Source organism: Atractosteus spatula, chromosome 18 (assembly GCF_055471065.1).
Source record: "Atractosteus spatula isolate fAtrSpa1 chromosome 18, fAtrSpa1.hap1, whole genome shotgun sequence".
NCBI classification, from domain to species: domain Eukaryota; kingdom Metazoa; phylum Chordata; class Actinopteri; order Semionotiformes; family Lepisosteidae; genus Atractosteus; species Atractosteus spatula.
This window is the reverse complement of record NC_142723.1, coordinates 5837815-5859241: the sequence shown is the minus strand read 5'-3', so window position 1 is coordinate 5859241 and position 21427 is coordinate 5837815. Positions and strand designations below refer to the sequence as shown.

Here is a 21427-nt window from a genome sequence, read left to right as displayed (position 1 = left end):
TAGCCCATTTCGAATGATGAATATTAATTTACCTACTCTTTATTTTGTACATGGAAAGTATTTTACAGTCAACGTTTTGAACAAACAGAGAGGTTTGCCAAGTCCTCCTTATTTATTTAACTTAGCCCATTTTGAGTCGCGCCTGCTCAACACAAATGAACACATTATGTTCCTCGTACTGTTACTGCTTTTGTAAAGAGACAGGCAAAATGATATTCAATAAGCCTCTGCTGGCATGCACTTTGGCCACAGGAAACGAAGCAGAAACAGCAGAAAGCATTTTGTCTGCGAGCCGTAACAATGAGTGACGTCATGCGAGGATGTCCCAGTACCCTTTTTATGATGGTGCCCCCTAGGATGCTTGCACACCTGAAATCGGCTCGGGTGGAAGGACTTGGGGCTTAGTGCAACTTTTGGGACACAACAAACGGCTCAGGGCAATAACCAATCTGTAGTGAAGGGCAGTAAATCTCTGCTGCGCCAGGGGTCGGCGCATTGCTGTTCTCATGAGAACAGCTTGAGCTGGATTCAATGTGTAACTGTGTTGTGCAATCTCCAGTCTACCACAAGACAATCTCTCAGATCGCTATGGTCTATAGATTGTATACATCTGTCCTGCCCACACAGCCACAGTGCATGATACTCATCTGTCAGGCTCTGTTCAAAAACAGCAGGAAAAGTGTCGGATAATTTGCCTGCTTTTTGACAACATTAAGGTCAACATTAAGCTTGATCTCCAGGAGTTTTTTTTTCTCAATGTTTAATGACCTAGAAAAACTGCACAGAGACTATTTTGACTGACCCTAACTCTTTGTGCTCCAGCAACAGGCCTCCCCTGATAATGTCAGCATGGGACATGCTGGGCAGTGGCTCGGCTCAGACAGCAAGCAGTCCGTGACAGGAGAGCCGCGCTGGGGCTGTTGACAGAACACCACCAGAGTCAGGCATGAAGGTTCTGCTTCGTTCATACTGCGTATTTCCATTAGTCACCTCTTGTTCCCCTCAAGAACGCACCACTCGCACCACACCCCTGCAGCTCTTGTGTACAGTGAGTACTGAAAAGCTGTTTACTGCTCTGGTCTCAGGGGGTCTCAGTTTTAATCAGCTGCTAAAGATCTGAGAGACCAGGGGATGGTTTAGTCCCATTAAAGCTTAATTGATCAAATGTAACTATTCTTCCTAGGCTGTTGACCTTTAATAAAGATCTGAGAAACCTGCTTTATATTAGTCATCATGTATAAGGGAGGACAATCCAGAATTTAAAAAAAAATGCATTTTGAAAAAAGCTTTTTTTTACATTGTGCCATATTGACATCAAACAGGTAATGTCTCACTGTGCTGCTGATCTTTTTGTCGAGTATTCTTGTCAGTTACAGTGCAAACCCGAGCACAAACACAAATGCTTGTTTGAGCTCGCTGCTTGTCCTCTGCATAAAGCAGGGTGACAGCAATACTGCTGCTGTTCACCAACACTCTGATCGTTGCATTTTAAAGATCTCATTGCCTTATTCTCATGAATAAAGACAACTTCATTGACCTCCTTTGTTGTAACTGGCTCGGCTATAGCAAAACTATCCGTACCTTTGCCTTTGCAGATCAATGTGCTGACATATCTCCCTACTCAACCCTGTATATACAATGGCAACGCTGTCTGGTTAAGAATATAGCCACCGGAACATGTAGGTTTACTAAGGGATGCACACATCTCTGTGAGAGAGTGAGAGACGGCACTGTCAGGTTTCACACATAATTCCCAGGCAAAACGAAGATCTGGCAGTGTGAAGGGATGGCACTAGGAGGGTAGCATGGTACAGCTAAGCCTCTCCGGGCGCTGCAATGCAGGCTGACTCACTACTGACTCATCCCTAGAAGATCTGGCCCCTCTGTCTCCCACCAGGGCACAAAAGCCTGGGAGCTGCAACAGCAGGACTGTTGGCCACGAACCTTTGAACAGCTCTGTTTGTCTTTTTACAATCACATCTCTCTTTCACATGGACCGGGTAGCACTGAGGCGATAAGGGGGCGACGATTAACTAGAAATAATTGGCGTGCATCTGCAAGGGCCTTATAAATGGATATGTATTGCATTGTAACAATACTCTGTACTGGATGAGACAGGCAGATAAGTATGATTCATTGGATTTTGATAGCCTATACTTCTGTCGAGGGGAAAGGAGAGGGAGGTAGATGATTGTAGAGACACAGGAGATGCAGACTCAGGGTCTCAACCCCAGATGGACAATATGAAGGGATACCTTGTCTGATAGTCTGTCCCTGCACTGCATTGGATACCCTGTGTCAAGCTCCTTGAGGCACTAATGCACAAACTCAAGGACCACTTAAGTGTTCAGTTTCAGGGGGTCCTCTGTAACCAGACTGCTATTTCCAGAAACGAAAGGAAGAAAGCTCTCAGCTCCTGCTCTGTGGGGGTGGCCTTGTGGCCTTGTACAGTAGGTTTCATAGGAGCACCGGTTACGAACGAGAGGGCGCTGGGGTCATCCATCTCATTTGGTTGCGAGTAGCTACCTGATCCCAGCGTCTCAGCCATCCTTTTCTTGGAAGAAGTCAGGGTATCGGCTTCAGCATCATGAGACGCTAGTTTCTGACTCCCATGACGATTTGTGTACAGAAGCAGCTCCTGGTTCTCAGTTTTAAATTCACAAGTCCCACCTGTGTGCTCTGGTTCATGTTTCACTGTGGATTCTGAAGGAGCCCACTGTCCACTTCGTCTGTGCCCTTGGGGATTCTGAATACAGATATCAGATCTTGACACCGTCCAAGCCTAAAGAGATCCATTTCTTCTTGCCCCACATCACAGAACATTCCTTCAAGCCTGGGAATGAGCCTGTCTGCTCTTCTCTGGACTTATTCCACAACAGCATCATCTTTTTTTAGCAATGTTTCACAAATAAGTTTTGGTTGGAACGAAAACTTGAATCCTCTGAGACTCTCCAGAGCCCGGATTCACAACCCCTGTCTTCAGGGGAGAGCCTGTGCAGGGTCCATTTCAACCAAGCTCTCAGGTGTTGAACTGAGCCTATCACTGTCTGAATTATACTGAGCCATACTATAAATTCGCAAGGATGGTCTACCGTTCTCCAGGACTAAGACACGGGCCCTAGCAGATGAGCAGACTATGTGTTTATGCGTTTCGTACACTGTTACTTTCAAAGGATTGTAATATAAGTAAAGGACTGATAGAAATTGGAATGTATTCCAATCACCAAATATGTGATTGTGCTTTTATCCTTTGTCAAATATTACAATTTTTTTACTTTATAAAATCTGCTATAATGTGTATCGTTTTTTTTTCACTTAAAATGCTTTTCACAAAACACACAGGAGGGTTTTCGCGGGTTAGTGCCCTGTGTTTTTCTGCTGCACTCCGAACATTAGTGATAAAACTGGGCAGGTAGTTTGCATTCGAGTTGCAACAGACGGAGAGCATCCTGGTTTCCATGGCGTTAGGTAAATAGACAGCTCGTGACTAGCCCCCCCCCCCCCCAGTTCCTCACAGCAGGTCTCACTCCCTACCAGTGCTGGTCCCCAATTATACAGCCGGGTGGACTGGAGCCCCTGGAGTGTGGTACCTCGCTTAAGGTGGAACTATGTCAGCAGCGAACCCGCAACCCATTAGTCAGGGGAGAACTGAGCACTACACTGAAAATCAAGCCAAATAAAACTAATTCGGAATTAAAAAGTTAAAAAGTGTATATGCGGACCCGGTCATTTAAATGAAGACAACGCACACATCGAAATATCGAGCGTTCCACTGAAGGAATAAATATTCGAGAAACGTCCAGGTCAAGGCGGAATAAAACCGATAAGATCTCCGGAGCGATGAGAGAAGCTGTTTAACTGGACCAAACTGAACTGTGTGATTACGCCCCCTGGTGTTCAAGACATAATGACGCGACAAGTAATGGAAAAGAACAGCGCTTTTTAAACGGACATCCTCTCGGGGAGATAATACAGCTAATATAACAACCCAGAGGTTAGTGGAGGAAAGAGAACAGAACTGTTATTGTAATGCTTTTATGCCGTATCTTAAGCAAATGAGTGGATAATTTAAAGGTATATCAATAAAAAAAATATTTTAAACAAACTGAAAAAAACTTAAATAACCAAAGCACTATAATACTGTATGCTCAGGTTTTATGAGCAGCAGCAAACATTCCCGAGATGGGAAGGACGGCTTCTCATATTCACGGTTTCAAAACAGTGAATTAAAGATCGAAAAATTGATTGAAATTCAGCAAAGGCACACACACACACAAAACAAACAAACCAACGACGGTTTCGCGCAAAAGACGAAACATCCAAACAAACGCTTCTTGCGACCCGCTCCGTCAAGGTTGCGAAGAAATCATATCGAGGCATCGGCCGAAACTCCGCTCTGCCTCTTCTTATCGGCGGGATAGGAGAGTTGGCAAACACTTGATAACCCCCCTGCGCCGACAGCCAAGCCCCTGGTCAAACACACGCCTCCGGCTTGGCCATTGGGCGCCGCCCGGGCTGACGCGGCAGCTCGGCGGTGGTTAAATACCTGCGGCTGCAGGCGCTCAACACACCAGGTATCTGATCTCAGGAGCTGGGACAGGAGCTTTGGGGGGGGGGGGTCAGAGCCTATCGAAGCTGCCAGTTTACGAGCGTTGTCGTTGTAGATTTTTTTAAACCAAGAATCTTCAACGAGACGGCGTACTGATCGGCTCTTCTCCCGCTCTCCACAGGCGAGAAGAGATCTCTCCGGTCCGAAGGACGAAGGCGGCTCTGTGTCGCTCCCCTGCATCGTCTCCTGACCAGCCGCAAACCAGTAATTAAACCAGCCACCCAACTTAACCAGCAGCTCCAGGCCATGTCTCTGGCGGTGAAGGAAAAGACCACGGTCCGCCTGGTGTTCCTCGGGGCGGCCGGCGTGGGCAAGTCGGCGCTCATCCGGCGCTTCCTGCAGGACCGGTTCGAGAGCAAGCACAAGCGCACCGTGGAGGAGCTGCACAGCATCGAGTACGACATCGACGGCACCAGAATCCGCATCGAGATCATGGACACCAGCGGCAGCTACTCCTTCCCCGCCATGCGCAAGCTGTGCATCCGCGACGGGGACGCCTTCGCCCTGGTCTACTCCATCGAGGACCCGGACTCCTTCGCCGAGGTGCGGCGGCTGCGGGAGGAGATCCTGGAGCTCAAGGGGGACAAGCTCACCCCCATCGCCGTGGTGGGCAACAAGGCGGACCTGGAGAACCAGCGCCAGGTACCCGCCGAGGACATCCTGCCCACCGTGGAGCTGGACTGGAACGCCACCTTCCTGGAGGCCTCGGCCAAGAGCAGCGAGAATGTGCTGGGCGTCTTCAAGGAGCTGCTGCAGCAGGTGAACCTGCCCAGCCGCCTGAGCCCGGCGCTGCGGCGGCGCAGGGAGACCATCCCCAAGGACAGCGCCGGGGCGCGCAAGCGACCGCCCATGAAGAAGACCAACAGCTGCATCATTTCCTAAGCGAACTGCGGTGCTCTTTTTTTTTTAAAAAAAAAAATAGTACTAATCGAATAACGGCCTTCATTTTCCGTAAGCCTTCGGTGCCAGGCTTCCGCCCCGGGTGGCCGTGCGACTCTGGAGAGAGGGGGTGAAAGTGCCCGGTTCCGGACTGACGCGGAGAAAACGGCGCCGTGCGAGCGCAGGTACGGGGCTGAGAGAGAGATTGAGAGAGAGCCCGGCGGTCAAGCCCGTCAGTGAGCTGGTCTGAGCAGCACTGACAGAGGGGAGGACACCGAGCCGTCCTAGAGACGTCTCATTCGCAACTTTAGTCGGTGGGAGGAAAATAAATAAGTACTGTGCTGTTTTGTATTTCTACTCTGTTATTTTAACTCCACGCTGGAGGTTTTCAGAACCTCTTGACGGAGATTTATGGTGACTTTATGTATAAATTTATGCAAAGTATTGCAATGTTGAAAGGGACATTTTGGGGGGGGACGGGGGGCGGTTTTAATTGAATAGAGGGAGCCCTGTAAGGAATTGTGGGGGAGAGGGCTGCAGGAAAGCGAACATGGCATTCGAATACAGTGTACCATGTCCAATAAATACTATTGAATTCAACTGGTGTTGTTTCTTCTCCTGTCATTCAAATAATCTGTTCACGTAGGGACTGGGACACTGCCTCTGCAATACATTCCTCTGGTCTCTTTTTAAGTCAAGTAAATCTCACAGGTGTGCAAACAACTAAATCACATGCCCATATTCAAGCCACATAATGACTCTTCAAATGAAAGTCATCAGATTCACTTACATTGCCCTAGGCCTGTACGGGGGTGTAATGCGGGCATGTGCACAGTTCTCATCAGTTCTTATACAAACTCATCATTTTGCACAGAGACAGTGGGTGGTACGATTTCAGGGCTACCCACACCAGCATCGGGGTCTCAGTGCTTGCCTGGGCAGAGGGATCAGTTTGGAGAAGTGGTAAGGGCTCTTCAGATCAGAGGGTGGTGTGCTCAGATACCCAGCTGTTGCATCCTTAAAGTAATGCACCTCACTCAGAAAGCTCTCACTGTACACGAGAATTTGTTTTTGATTAACCCCTATTCATAATTCATTAAGAGTTAGGTGTAGTACAGGATGATACCAAGTGTGCCCAAGAAGATCCCTGACTCTTGGGATAGCAATGCCCACGAACACAATACTGTCTGTTTACGCCTTCTAAACGCACAGGCACCCTGTCAGTTTGTGCAGTAATACTGTAAAAGTGAGACGCTCTGCCTCAGTCCCGAGTACGGGTTCTCCTATTGCTCTGCAGATCCTGATACAGAGGCGAGCCCTGGGCTCTGCAGCCATCGCCCAATAAGTATTGCATCTCATAACTGCTTTGCCACCATGCGGGTCAACTGAGAGGTGACCTGTGCATTACTCATACCTCTGACAAAAAAAAATTCAATTAAAGATGAGCCACAATGCAAACACGTCTAATGATCATTTACATCCTCCTGTTGGACTTTGATGTACGCCAGACTAAAAAAAAAAAGTTTCCATATCAACACGGTGTCAGGACAGGAGCTAGGGCTAGGAGCTGGCATGCCCTGGCCTACTGCCCTGGCATGGGCACTGGATTAGATACCAGCCCCCCATTACACAATAACTGCTTTCGGTTGTACACATTGCCCCGCTCTCCTCACAGCTTCCGGACTGTTTGCAGCTCGGTTGGACAGGATCCTCATGATCCACAATCTGTCCTAACCCAATAAAAACATGTGTGATATGTGGTGCTATAAACAGAATCCACGTGGTCCAGCACAGTCAAATATACACAAAAGTGTTTGCTCAGTAAGCCCATGTGCCTGGGTGCCCTGTGAACAACAGAAAATATAACTCCCCAGCCCTTCCATTCTTGCAGGGCCAGAATACACTGTCTTCAGGAGTTTTGTAATGCATTCATTTTTACAGAAAGTGCCTCAAAATTCTGTCACTTTAATGGAAGTGTCATTCACATGTTCTTTACCTTCTGTGTTCAGACTTGGTGTTTCACAGGGGTCCTGCACTCCTCATTCCAGGTGGGTCTTCACCTCCAGATGGGTTTATCTAGACTCGGTGACGTGGTTGGTACCATCTGAGCCGTAGGAGCTGACGAGAGCCCGTCTCTCTTCCTGCTTGTGGTCCGGGTCAGGACCTCTCAGTCCTGCAGTAACACAAGCACATGTGACAGGGAGAGTAGGGTTAAAAGTTAAGGCACAGGCGCATTTTAAGAGTTTCATTTCTTCAGTAAAACAAAGGTACAAGTTCAAGAATTATTCATGGACGTCACCTTTTGATCACTGTCGTAGTTTAGATAGAAACACCACTGTGCATCAGAAGCCATATAATCTCTCATGCTGCTATCAGGGGGAATTTGGCCCAGAGTGCCCGTCTCACGTCTGAGCAACCAAACCTTTCTCCATATCCACAGGCTGCACCTGCAACGGGAGGGATTGTAGGATTGTGACTTCATGAACAAACTGGGCAATTACTGGCTCTACAACTGGAATTGAACAGTACAACAGCGTGATTGAAACTCTGTACAGCAGGCACTCTCTACATAGCAGGGATGAAGCCATGTCAGCACAACCCCTCCAGACCACCTTCTGGGAGAACAAAAAGGAGAAAGCTGTTCTCTGAGGCTACATTGACCAATTCAGTGACAAGAACGGGTTTCCTGCAGGATTCATCTGCAGCCACAGGGCAACCTGTTGTCACAGAAATGCATCGAAAAGTTCAGAACTTTTCCACCAAGGTGAGCAGTCTGCAGTAACCCTAATGCCCAGAGCTCTGCTTCTCTCCTGGTCCACTTGGAAAGAGGCCAAAACCAACCACTTCATACACAGAAGGGTTATAAAAGGGCAAAGGAAGCTAGTGAGCAGCTCGCATGTTCACTCTCTCTTTACAGTCCTGGATATTGATATCCCCCTGCCTCCTCACTGCACTCCAGTGCTCATTAGTGGGACTGCTGTGATGTCACAATGCCTGGTCCCACAAAGAGGCCTGAGATGCATTCAAGATGTGAACTAATTATAGCCCCCCCTTCCCACACACACTTACTCCCTACCTGTCACACTACCTACACATTTCCCAGTTATAGATTTCCTTTTGCACTGTACCGGTTTCTGAATACACAGCACCCATGCCTTTTCATAATGGGTGCATGCATTTGTATGCACCCAGAGGGAAAACATTGCTCGGATCCCTAAGTTGTCCCCCCCCTTTCCCGGTTTTCCCCCCAGGGTGAGGTGTTCCTTGGAAGCAGAAAATGGAACACTCAATGCACTCCAGGATGGTCATGTTGTTTGGGACAACCAGAAGACAATGAGGGGACCAAGGGAAATCAAAGGTCTGCGAATGGAGAGGAAGGAAGGACTCACGAGCTCAAGTGCTCCGTGACCACTCCAACGCTGGAGATAAACACAAACACAGGCAATGAGGCCCTCTCTCGTCAGCTTGCCTGCCAACGGCCCTCTCAGACTCCTGTTTCTCTGTCTCTGTAAACCCCAGAAGTGCAAACCACAATCCTGTTTGCATCTTGGCCACAGCCAGCTCTCCCCCCCCCCTCTGCTGAGCGATGCTTTCCCCCCCCACGGCCTGTATCCTTTCTGTATCCGCTGTGACAGCGGCGCCATCGCGCTGCTGCCTCTCCCGCTCACATGCCAGAGGAGATCTGCAGCTGGGGCGCCTTCATCCAGAAACACAAAGCAGGCGTAGAACTGGGAGCAAGGCGGCACCACAGCACGGCCAGCAGAACGAAAACACGAGGTTTAGAACGGGACCCAACGCGATCAAGCAGGGCGAGCGGGTGATTCAGCCCGTGTTTGTGTTTCCATCTGTTTTTATTTGTCCTCTCCGCAGCTCGTAAGGTGGCAGCTGTTGAACAACTGGCTCCGGGGATCAAAACAGAGTTACATTGACACACACGGTTTTAAATGAAGTGCAAATGCTGTTACCTGAGAAGGCCAAAAGAGTGGGGACGAGCCTAGGACCGAGGGATCGGCTCTAACACTTCTTCCCACTCCTCTCTACTCAGTAACTCTCCCACCCTGAGCTGGGCAGGGCCTTGGAATTTGCAGTAGCTGGCTGCTGCAGTCTACACGTGAGAGCACTGCCTTTTTATGTCTTCGACAAAAGCCTCACGTGTGCACTGAGTCCGCTCAGAAAGCTGATTAGACAGTGTGGCACTGAAAGAGTTGACCTTCCCACGACAGCATTCTGGGAACATGCTAGGAAACCGGAGTGGATGTATTTACAGACAATGGACACCTCTTCTCTCCTCGCAATCAGGGAAACCTGAGGGCTCCAATCTGATAACTGAAAGGCCAGTCTCTGTCCATTATCATCTCCCCTGATTTGGTCTTCACACGGATTGTAGGGCTGTATCACATATCTTGCATTATTTTTTTAGCTGATGCACTTATCCAAGATGATGTGAATACCAGACAATTGCTGGACTAAAAAACCCAACATGCAGAGTGATACAGAATAAAGAGAAAGGCAATAAGGAAGCACAATACAGGGGGTAAAGCCACAAAAGGTGCAGAAGTGAAAGAAATGCAGGGATGAATTGTAGACTCTTAAAGCTGAAACATGGGCAGGTGGGGCATGAAGAGGCACAGCAAGCTAGGAGAGAGGACAAGGACCTGCTGTGCAGCTGGCACCATTGGCGAGTACTGTACACACCCAGGGGTCTGGTTTCTGCAAGAGGACAGTCCAACTCTTGCATCACCGAGAGTTTATCAATTAATTTTTGACTCACAAAACCCCCTTTCCGCTGTGTAGAAACCGACACACTGCTGTGCCCTCACCTGATCCAGCCTTGGTGCCTGTGAGCACAGAGGCTCAGGTTGAGGACAGGCGAGCTGAGCTGAGCGACTGCAGCTGTCTTAATGAGAACCGCAGTGCAGGTCAGGAACACGCTGGAGGCCAATCTGGATTGCTGATGTTTTTTTTCCCCCTATTCCTGTCCCTCTCATCTATCTTTAAGGTACACTCTCTTTCTCTCCGCACGATGTAAACAGTGTATATTTAAAAAATCTATTTCTGTTACCCGTGCTCTTATCAAGACCCACATGAATCCCATCTTCTGCAAGCCCTGCCTATTGTCTCGTGTTTGGAGCCAAAGTACTGTGGCCTTTTGATATTCAAATCTGCACACACAAGATATCCCCCTGTGCTGAACAGACATGTGTATATATTGATCCTCCCGAACTGGGAATGAATAGACCATTTAGGAGGTTAAATCATAAGCAAATGATCCAAAGAGTCTTGAGAAGCACAAAAACATCCGGTCGGAATCTGACAGACGCTGCCTCCTACGCACTGCACACTGTGCCAGGAGGATTTGACGGGGTGAAGCCGAGAGTCTGTTAATAGCTTCCATTGTTTATTCTTATTTATTTGAACATGTTATAGTTAATTAATAGCCAGAATGGTTCCAGCCCATGTGTATTATATCTACTGATAACGGTGCCCGCATTCTTAAAAATAATCAAAGGTGTTTAAAAAATAAACTTTGCTTTCCTTACCAATCATATGAAAGTAAAGTAATAGTAATATATACAGCAGTAAATGCAAGAACGTTGTGGAAAAGTCTTGCAGTGCACTATTAACTTTGTATTGTTCCTGTGTAATATTTTTCCTATCAAGCATTGTTTGGACTGTAATAATATATTTGAATACTTAAAAATGGATCGCCTAAAATTAAGTAATCAATAATTATTATTTAACTATTAGTTAATAATTATTTGGTATTGCCACACAACAATATTTGGTGGAGTTTGCTTTTGGTACAGCAAGAGAACACTGATTACGCTGACAAACAACATACAATATTAACAAATACAAGTTGAAATTCAGAGACAAGCAAAACACAATCACATAATACGTAAACATGCAGCAAACTGAATTGTAAAAGAGATGTTCACAGGTGGCTAAATAGCTGAGGGGAAAGAGTCAAGGACTGTATAGCAGCGGGCTGGAAGCTAAGGTTGAAGCAGGCAGTCTTAAAAGGACTGACAACAAAAGAAATGGAAACTATAGGGAACAGCATTCAAAACTCAGAAAAGAAGGTACATATTTACGCAAAGGGGTTGTGGAACAGACTGCCTTGCCTGCCATATTGATGAAGCCCATACCCATGTTTCTCTTGTGAAAATCCTGGAAAAGATCTGCATATTATCTAATACGTGCAAAGTGGATTAAATGGTCTCCTATTGTTAGTAACCTCTTATACCTCCCGATCCTTTCTGACAGTGCATGATGCTTTCAGATAGGCATATTTCCATAAACCCCTTTATTTGGACACCCCTTGTTGTAAAGCCCTCAATATCTCAGCATAGCCCTAAAACTTGAGTGATATTTAATGCACAGTACATCAGTTATCAGTGCAGAGCACATAGAGATGAAGCTAATTCATAGCTGGGGAAGGTCATGAATGATCAAAGCCAGGACATCCCTACTCTTTTTGAGAAATACTGTGACCACAGAGGGTCAGATTTTTAAAAACAGGGCCCCCATTACTATACTGGGGCATTTGGATCCAAATGACTACAGGGTCAGCGCCCCCTGCTGGCCCCACTAACACCTCTTCCAGCAGCAACCTTAGTTTTTCCCAGAAGATCTCCCATCCAGGTACTGACCAGGCTCACACCTGCTGAGCTCCAGTGGGCTGCCAGTGGTGAACTGAAGGGTGATGTAGCTAAATTGAATGGAGCGATATAACTAGGTGATCAATGTGGCCTTGAATTACAAAAACATACCGTAGTAAAAAAAACACTTTTTTTTTTCTGGATGTAACCACTTTCGGCGATTATCTGCGACCGGGTGAAAGGACTTGCCAAAACGTTCTTAAACTTTAACTTTTCCAGGCACTCAGCGTCTTTGGAGCACTTGGGACACAGAGCCGTAACCCGCCTGCCACCGCCCTCTAGTGGCCAGAGTGGTCCAATACCATAAGTAACGCAAATCCCTTCTGTTCTTTTTAAATTGTTTTTTTTCTTCTCATATATCATTGGATGTCACAAATACAATGTGTTAGATACGTTCCTGTAAGGCGCTCGGTTTGTATTTGATACCTTTTATAGAAATATTTATTTTAATTCACCTCGATAATCAACAGTTTTCACACAGCACACGGCAACACACGGACTCGGTAGGTTTTTTTTTTTAAATTAAGGACTTTGTTTTTGAATTGAAAGGCTAATTCGCGTCCCGAATAATAAACTTCCTTCCCTCTGCCACGACGGGCGATTTAACTACAGTACCGTTAATGATAACTTTTATAATCATATATGTATAAATTGAGAGAAAATATATCCTTAGGCAGACAGGATTTCGCTTCCCCAACGGAGCTCTGAGGAAATGGAAGAATTTTCCGGGACAGGAGAAGATTGTTGTTATGCTCAAACTAAGTAACTTGCGACCGATTAGAGGGAGTGTTGTCCTGAAAATACTCTTTCAAACAACCCAAGGTGCGAGGAAAATCGGTGTCACTTTCATGTGACTCAGTTTTATTGTACTTCAGTGACTAATGTCCTTTTGGCATTCATACTGTAATCCAGTTAATAGCTTACCCAAAACTACGTGCTTCCTAATGGTTTTTTCCTCCCAATAAACCCCAGTGGTCGTTGTTTTTCAAGTAACTGCCACATAGCAGCCCGACAAAACACAGATTTTTAAGTGTGCCGATTAAAATGGGATAAAACATACCAGGAACTGGGAGGCGCAATATTTTTTAAAAAGAAATTCCGAGTTAGTGTATACAGCGCACTGTAAAGGGTAAAAAAATAAATGGCATTTAATTGATTAAAAATTCATTTTTAACACTCCACAGCGGAATACGGATACAGGAAAATGCTTAATGGTACAGTATTTGTGTGGTGGGCGTGAGGATGGAATTCACTTATCGATCATTTTGATCCTCATAGAAGAACAGGTACATATAAAGAAAAATTCTTTATATCAACAATTACCCATTACTAGATACCTGGTTACAGAAGCTGTATAAGACAAGCCTATGAAAAAAAATAAATTAAAACATTAGACCAGAGTCACTAGAATATACTTACAATCCTGTCAGATTTGAAACCAATACTGGTGATTTCGGCAAAACCAGTATTTCCATGCTCAAAAACAACAATAACAACAAGACTGCGTCTGGCGTTTTTGTGTAACCAGGGAGAAAGCAGCGTGCCCTCCTGCTGTTGTGTGTCTCGCCCGGGGGCTGTCAATAAAGCTGGTTCAAAAGCTCAGGGGGCATTTAAACTTGGGCGCTCCCATGCTGCCCTGCGGCGGGCAGGCTGGATTTCAAATCCTGCGGACCAATCACGGGCGGCGCCGTCGCTTTTAACGAACGGAGCTGGATTTGAAATGCTGTCGAGTCCACAAGGACTGTATTGCCAGAGAAGGACACAGAGGGGGCTGGTAGAGACGGGCGTTGGAGGGGGTTAGGACTGGCTGAAAAACAAAATACACAGCGCTTTTTGCACATTTTTTAATTAACATTAAAGCGTCTCGGGGTTGAGTTAGAGAAGCCTTTCCGTATGAGGCTACATCGAGACGATTGTCTTCTGCGGGGAAAAGTTTTGATTTGAATTTCTATGCGGCTCGGAGAAAGTGGGCACGGTAGTAGCTGTAAGACGTGGCCTGTGTCCGTTTGTGTGTAGTTTTGGATCTGCCTTCTTTTAAAGAAAAATCGATATAAATACACGTCTCGATAGGTTCTGTACAGAAAGCTGAGGTTCCATTTATATATTCAAACGTTTAACTTTAGAAATGAACGCCGCCGCCGTAGCAGCGAAGGCGATGAAGCCGTCTGTGCAGGTTGACCCCAAGTCGGCCCCGCTAAAGGAGGTCCCCGATATTTTGGTGGACACCCGGACCAAGAAGAGGTACCTCCGGGGCCGGTTTCTGGGGAAGGGGGGGTTCGCGAAGTGCTACGAAATCACAGATATGGACACCAAGGAGGTCTTCGCTGGGAAGGTCGTCCCCAAGTCCATGTTGCTCAAGCCGCATCAGAAAGAGAAAATGTCCATGGAAATCACGATCCACAAGAGCCTAAATAATGTCCACGTCGTCGGGTTTCACGGCTTTTTCGAGGACGAAGACTTCGTGTACGTGGTCCTGGAGATCTGCCGGAGACGGGTGAGTACTGTAACTGTCAGGTCGGGCCGAGCCCGGGTGGAGGAGAGGACAATCCGGCATTTCTATAACCGAAACGATGGGTGGCGAGTTGTTAACCGAATGATGAGGACGATGATAGTGGCGAGTTGTTCACCTGCTGTTTTAATAGTTACATATTTCGAGGAAAAAGCTAAAAAAAATGCTCGGTGTCCTATTTTGGTAACACTCTAAAAAAACCGGTTACCCGGAGATGGGTGGTTTTAAGTGTGCGTGTGTGGGCGGCGGGGCGCACTCCCTCAGTGCTGCAACCCCAAATTCTGCAAATGGAGCCCGATTGCGCGTACGCCAGCCTTTTTTTTCCTCGGGTCGGGTGTTGTGCAGCCTCCCCCAGCCGTGCGCTTGCCTGGACTCGCATTGCCATGGCGCTCCGAGCGCCTCCTGCAGTTCCTGTTTCTATGGAGTGTGGCTCCTGCCCGAGCTATTCCAGCGTGTCAAAGGGAACCCCCCCCCCCCCTCCTCCTGACACCGTCGCGTCAACAGCCTCTAAATGTGCACCTTTTGGCTACCCTTGTATCCAAACTGTTGGGGAATGAGTGCAGTGATTACTTTCCCTCGCTGCGTAAAGATCAAGTTTTTTTGGAGGCGTCTTACAACTTAATAGGAACAATAGGTTTATTCCGTGCTGAAAAGAGAAGAAAGGAAACGCAACATTTCGGGTGTGGCGCCTTCCTCACAGAAGGCTCCACATCCGAAACGTTGCTTCCTTTCTTCTCTTTTCAGCACGGAATAAACCTTTTGTTCCTATGCATGCTGACGCAGCGACCCACCTGAACTACTTACAACTTGATAGGGTTGGTTTGCTTTTGGACTTAAGTATTGCATCCCATAATCTCCCCCATTTCTCCTGTTCGAGTTGTAAAACTTCCCTTCTGACACGTTTTTGCAGAGTCTGTGCTTTTAACCTAATTGCATTTCTTTCATTGAGGTCTTTGAACATTTTTTTCCCCCCCCCCCCACCCCTCCAGTCTCTGCTGGAGCTGCACAAGAGGAGGAAGGCAGTGACTGAGCCGGAGGCCCGGTATTACATGAGGCAGACTATTGTGGGGTGCCAGTACCTCCACAACAACAGAGTGATCCACAGAGATCTCAAGCTGGGGAACCTGTTCCTGAACGACGAGATGGAGGTCAAGATAGGTAATGCAGCTGGGCCTGCTCAGAAAACTGTTCTCGTCCCTGCAGAGACAAGCCAGGGGTTCTGTTTCATAAAGATCTGGACTCGTGTCCAGACACCAGTGAGGGGTGGGCAGTGCTGTGGACTGGGGTCTCCAGTCCAGAGGTAGGGGTTTTTGGGGGATCCCTTTGGGTTTTGGAGCTGTGATGTTAGAAAATTGTCAGCTGACATTCATTTGATGGAAAGGAATAATTCCTCAGACTTGCATAATGCTTTTCTGGACAATCCACTTTACAGGTAATGGGAACTCCCCTCCACCTCCACCAGTGTGCAGCCCCACCTGGATGATGCGACGGCAGCCATAGTGCGCCAGAACGCTCACCACACACCAGCTATCAGTGGGGAGGGGAGCAGAGTAATGAAGCCAGTTCATAGAGGGGAATTAATTAGGAGGCCATGATTGATAAGGGCTAATGGGGAAATTTGGCCAGGACGCCGGGGTTACACCCCTACTCTTTTCGAGAAACACCCTGGGACTTTTAATGACCACAGAGAGTCAGGACCTCAGTTTTACGTCTCATCCGAAGGACGGCGCCTGTTTACAGTATAGTGTCCCCGTCACTATACTGGGGCATTAGGACCCACACAGACCACTAACTGGCCCCACTAACGCCTCTTCCAGCAGCAACCTTAGTTGCTGATAGTTGAAATCCTGAGCAAAGAAACTGGCAAACCCTCAAAAACGTACTTTCCTTCCTGTTGCAGCGGAGATGAACTGCTCGCATTGGGCAGACTGGTCAAATTACATCACTGCCTCCACCGCTGTGTGTTCCTCATGCTCTAGGCGTCAGCTCTGCATCCTGGCTCCCCGAGTCCATGCCTGCCTGTTTTTTTTTCCCCCCCCCCCTGCAGGCGATTTTGGCCTGGCCACGAAGATCGAGTACGACGGCGAGCGAAAGAAGACTCTGTGCGGCACGCCGAACTACATCGCCCCCGAGGTGCTGTGCAAGAAGGGCCACAGCTTTGAGGTGGACATCTGGTCGCTGGGCTGCATCCTGTAAGCACTGGAGTTGGGGGGGGCCTGGGGGGCGGGGGGAGTTATTGAGCGTGTGTCAGCTAGAATGCTTGTGTTCTCCGGTGTGGTTTTGGACTGGACTGACCGTCTTGACTACCGCCGGCTGTGCTGTCTGGCAGAGTGATCTGCACGCTGTTCGTTAGCGCACCTCGCTGACTGATGAACCTGTCCCCCCCCCCCCCCCTCCCTCTGTCCAGCTACACGCTGCTGGTGGGGAAGCCGCCCTTCGAGACCTCCTGCCTGAAGGAGACGTACATCCGCATCAAGAAGAACGAATACACCGTCCCACGGGTGAGCGGCCGGGCCGCTGTTCCCTCTTGCTCTCTGGCGCCACCTAGTGTCTCTGGCTTGAACAGCGAGAATCGAGGGAAGCTGAGGTGCCTCCGGTGTCTTTCGTCTATCTCACCTCCGGTCTTGCCCCCACCCTGTAGCACATCAACCCCATGGCGGCCGCCCTCATCAGGAGGATGCTGCACGCGGATCCCACGGGCCGCCCCTCCATCGGCGAGCTGCTGGCGGACGAGTTCTTCACCTCGGGCTACACCCCCCTGCGCCTGCCCACCACCTGCCTCACGGTGGCGCCGCGCTTCTCCATCGCCCCCAGCTCCCTGGAGGCCAGCCTGCGGAAACCCCTCACTGCGCTCAACAAAGGTACGAGCCGCGCGGGCCCTGGCGCTGGGCGCTCCTGTCCTCTTCGGATTGCTGGCTGCGAGGTTGTGCTGCTTTAAACCCCACTAGTCTGGCCTGCCAGAAGTTTCCCCTCGCCCGTGTTCGATTTGGGTAAAATTGTTGCACACTGGTCTATTTTCCATTTCATCTGAGCGTCCTGAGCAAGATCTATCGAAAAACTTTCTGCTTTATGGAGTTGGGAGGGATGGCAACCAAGTTCAGGCTCGGCTGTCCGATAATTCACCATCACTCCTGACATCTGCTCTCCTAAAACTATAAATACTGTACGTGATCCCATTCTCTCCCTGCACCCCACCTCTGCCCCATCTCAACCTCTGCAGTTGCCCCTCGGGGTCCCAGCCTCCTCCTCAAATTTTGGCTAAACATGCCCAGATCCTTTCAGTACACTTCATTCTTGGGTGTTATTCCTAGTGAAAGAATAATGGGTGAAATTTTTCAAAACATGTTTGACTTTAGTAAATGCATGTCCTCTTCCTTTGAGAGGGAAGGTTTGCCATCTTTCCTTTTGTTCAAGGTCTTGAGTAAGTGTCCAGTGTCTTGACAATCCTCCCCCCCTTTTTCCCCACCTGCTGTAGGGCCTGAGAGTCCTGCGGACAAGCTGGGCAAGCTGGAGCAGAAGGAGGAGCCCCAGTGAGTGGTTTTCCTCCGTGCCTGTGGTTGTTTTTAGTTTCCTTGTCCAGGACGGAGAAGGGTGTGGACTGGGTACTGTTCTGCCTCTATAAATGGTTGCCTGAAAGCCAGTTTAATTCACTGGTCACCTCTCCTGGTGTGAATCTTTAGTAAACCTGCTTTATTGACACTTGCTAGCTGACGTACTAATGGACCGGTTCATCCCTATTCACGCCTGTGTTCCCTTCCAGGGAGGGACTGGAGTCTCCCGATTGCTACCTAAATGAACTCCTGGAGCAGCTTTCCCTGGTCAATGCAGCCAAGCCTTCGGACAGGGTCCTAATCCGCCAAGGTGAGAGCTGCAGGAGAGAGGTGCAATGATGCCCGAGTCGGAGAGTTTGTGTCTTCCTGGTTTGCTGAACACTGGGCTGTACTGCTGTAAATGATTTCCGGTGTGAAAGAAACTGTGCTGTGTGAGAATCATCCTTTCTGATCACCTAGCTAGATTTTTAATCGGTCCTGGTGTGCAGACCATTTGTGTGCCTTCAAAAGCATCTGTGAACCAGGATATGACGGAGCCTGTGCTTCTTATCCCCAGAGGAAGCAGAGGACCCTGCCTGTATCCCCATCTTTTGGATTAGCAAGTGGGTGGACTACTCTGACAAATACGGTCTGGGTGAGTGGGGCTCTACTGTCTTGGTAGGCAGCTGACTTATAGCCTGAACTCCCTCTTAAAGTAGCAGGATGCTGTGTACCAACTCCATTATTTCCTTTCATGTAGTTGAAAAGTCAGCTGGATATAAGCAGGTTTCTTAATTTTACTCCCAGGCTCTGCTGGGGTTTCCTGTTTCTCATGACCTTCACAGCATATCCCTGCTCCTTATGCAGTTGCCTGTTCTTCTGTGCCTCTCTGACTGTGCCCCTTCTGCCCTCAGGCTACCAGCTGTGCGATAACAGCGTGGGCGTGCTGTTCAACGACTCGACGCGGCTCATCATGTACAACGATGGCGACAGCCTGCAGTACATCGAGAGAAACAACTCTGAATCCTACCTCAGTGTGCGCTCCTATCCCGCCATGCTCACTAAGAAGGTCAGTCCAGCCCCGAGAGCTCAGGGAGGATACCTGCCTCTCGAAACCAATTTAGGCACGTGCTGCAACCAGCCAGAGTAACTGCTTTTTGGATTTTGAATCTCAGGTACAGGAATAGCGAGAGGTTTTACACTTTAGCATTTAAGAAAGCAGTAAATGGTATCTACCTAGAAGCAAATTACAAATGACTGTCTGTTTGGGTCTTGCCAAGTTAATTCAAAGAAGTTCATTTTTCATACATCTAAAAACAAGCTCAGGTGTTCTCTCATCTGGGAGCTTTCTTCTTCTTTTGAAGACTGCTCTTTAGCGGGGTTAAATGTGAGGCTGACCGACCTGTCCCGTCTCCTGCAGATCACCCTTCTGAAGTACTTCCGGAACTACATGAGCGAGCACCTCCTGAAGGCTGGCGCAAACATCACGCCGCGGGACGGCGACGAGCTGGCGCGCCTGCCTTTCCTGCGCCACTGGTTCCGCACCAAGAGCGCCATCGTGCTGCACCTCAGCAACGGCACGGTCCAGGTCAACTTCTTCCAGGTGAGGGCGCTGTGAGCCCAGGCTGAGCACTGAGCAGGCCAGGCAAATGCTTGAAACTGCAGCACCGGGCCCCTGGGATCTTAACACAATGGTTCTTAGCTAGAAGACAAACTTGGAAGGTTATTCAGGTTGCATTTTAGTTTATGAAAGGTAGAGAGAATAGTCTGTCCAACCAGTCATTTCCACATTGACTTGCGATCTCCAATTCTTAAATCCAATCTGTTAAATTAGCTCTACATGATCACCCAGTTGGCTTTCTGGTCTTTAAGTTTAAGACTTTCTGGTGTAAATGTGCATCATCTGCAAGTAGAGAAGCAGGACTAGTTAGTTGAACCTTTTCCCAAGGAACAGTTGTAAGATTCCGATGTTGCCCCCGGAGTTTAGGCCTTGCTCTGGGACAAATGCTTTCTGGAACCTCTCCTCAGCACTTTGGGGAGATGCTGTGTGGGAAGAAGTTACCTCATGCACCTCGTCTCTGTGTCCTGTAGGACCACACCAAGCTGATCCTGTGCCCGCTGATGGGGGCGGTGACGTACATCGATGAGAAAAGGGAGTTCCGCACGTACAAGCTCAGTCTGATCGAGGAGCACGGCTGCTGCAGGGAGCTGGCCAGCCGGCTGCGCTACGCCCGCACCATGGTGGAGAAACTGCTGGCCTGCAAGTCCTCCGGCCTGCGGAAACCCGCCGCCCCCCCAGAGCGGGCCTGAGGTCTACCCCCAGCCCTGCACCCACCCTGTAAATAAACCCACCCCCCGGTATTTTATTAAAGACTTCTCCAGAGGTCTGCAAGACTACTGTTGGCCAAAGGGTTCTATTTTTCACGACTGCATCCCCCCCCCCCCCCTCTCCTTTTGCCATGACAAAAGGATGGATTTAAGTTTTTATTGCAACACAGAATTTTGTATAGGTGAATGCACATTTTATTAATGGTTCCAGGGTTCAACAAGTTCAAGCAGTAACACACCTGCTGTTAATCAAGTCCTAGAGGATATAATATTATGTACGCCATTTGGATGTCTGTTCAGTCTTTTACTCGGGAGTCTTATGTGTTTTTAGATGTTTGTCCTCTTGTACAAATCTCCGCTGTATAAAACAGTTCTGTGAACGTGATACTATGGTATGTTTACAACTTTATCGTCTTTTGCTATATATCAAGTAAATAAAGATTCTTTACAAAACTCTTTAATTGGTGGTTGCTTACTGAAAATATTTCTTGGTTTAGCCTCCAGCTAAACTTTGTCTTGTAAGTCTTCATCTTCGAGCTGGGGTGCCTCAGTCATGCCTGCAAGTTGTAGGCTGAGCATTACTCCTGTGAGTTACTCTCCAGTGCTCATCCCTTTTGCCTAGAGACTGCTGGGAGACCAGTTTATTTATCAGTCGGTCGATGGCTTTTAAAATTGAGTAGTAAAGTCTCAGGGCTTGTAAGGTTATTCCATTTGGAAAATACTTCCCACCATGAAAGGATTGCACTACATGCTAAAGGTTTATATTCCAAAGCCCCCCCTCTGTGGAGCTTTGTAAAGTACAAATGTTACCTACAGAATTGAAAACTACCTGTTACCTGTGGCACATTAATGGTGGGGTATCATGAGACTCATTGGTGCACAAACCATCCCCATCAAGGTTAAAGCAGAG

The 21427-nt window shown here is 48.2% G+C and overlaps 2 protein-coding genes across 2 annotated transcripts; both read left to right on the top strand.

Annotated features, from left to right (window-relative positions):
• Positions 1-4570: 4570 nt before the first annotated feature.
• Positions 4571-6088, top strand: rasd3 (RASD family member 3). Its single transcript, XM_088936858.1, has one exon. The coding sequence runs from the start codon at positions 4856-4858 to the stop codon at positions 5489-5491; it is 636 nt and encodes a 211-aa protein (XP_088792984.1). The 5' UTR covers positions 4571-4855; the 3' UTR covers positions 5492-6088.
• A 7805-nt stretch (positions 6089-13893) lies between these two features.
• On the top strand, positions 13894-20970 carry plk1 (polo-like kinase 1 (Drosophila)). Its single transcript, XM_088936532.1, has 11 exons — positions 13894-14644; positions 15649-15817; positions 16707-16851; positions 17067-17160; positions 17301-17520; positions 18135-18189; positions 18420-18520; positions 18767-18844; positions 19104-19258; positions 19610-19792; positions 20281-20970. The coding sequence occupies exons 1-11, from the start codon at positions 14276-14278 to the stop codon at positions 20497-20499; spliced, it is 1788 nt and encodes a 595-aa protein (XP_088792658.1). The 5' UTR covers positions 13894-14275; the 3' UTR covers positions 20500-20970.
• The last annotated feature ends 457 nt before the right edge of the window (positions 20971-21427 follow it).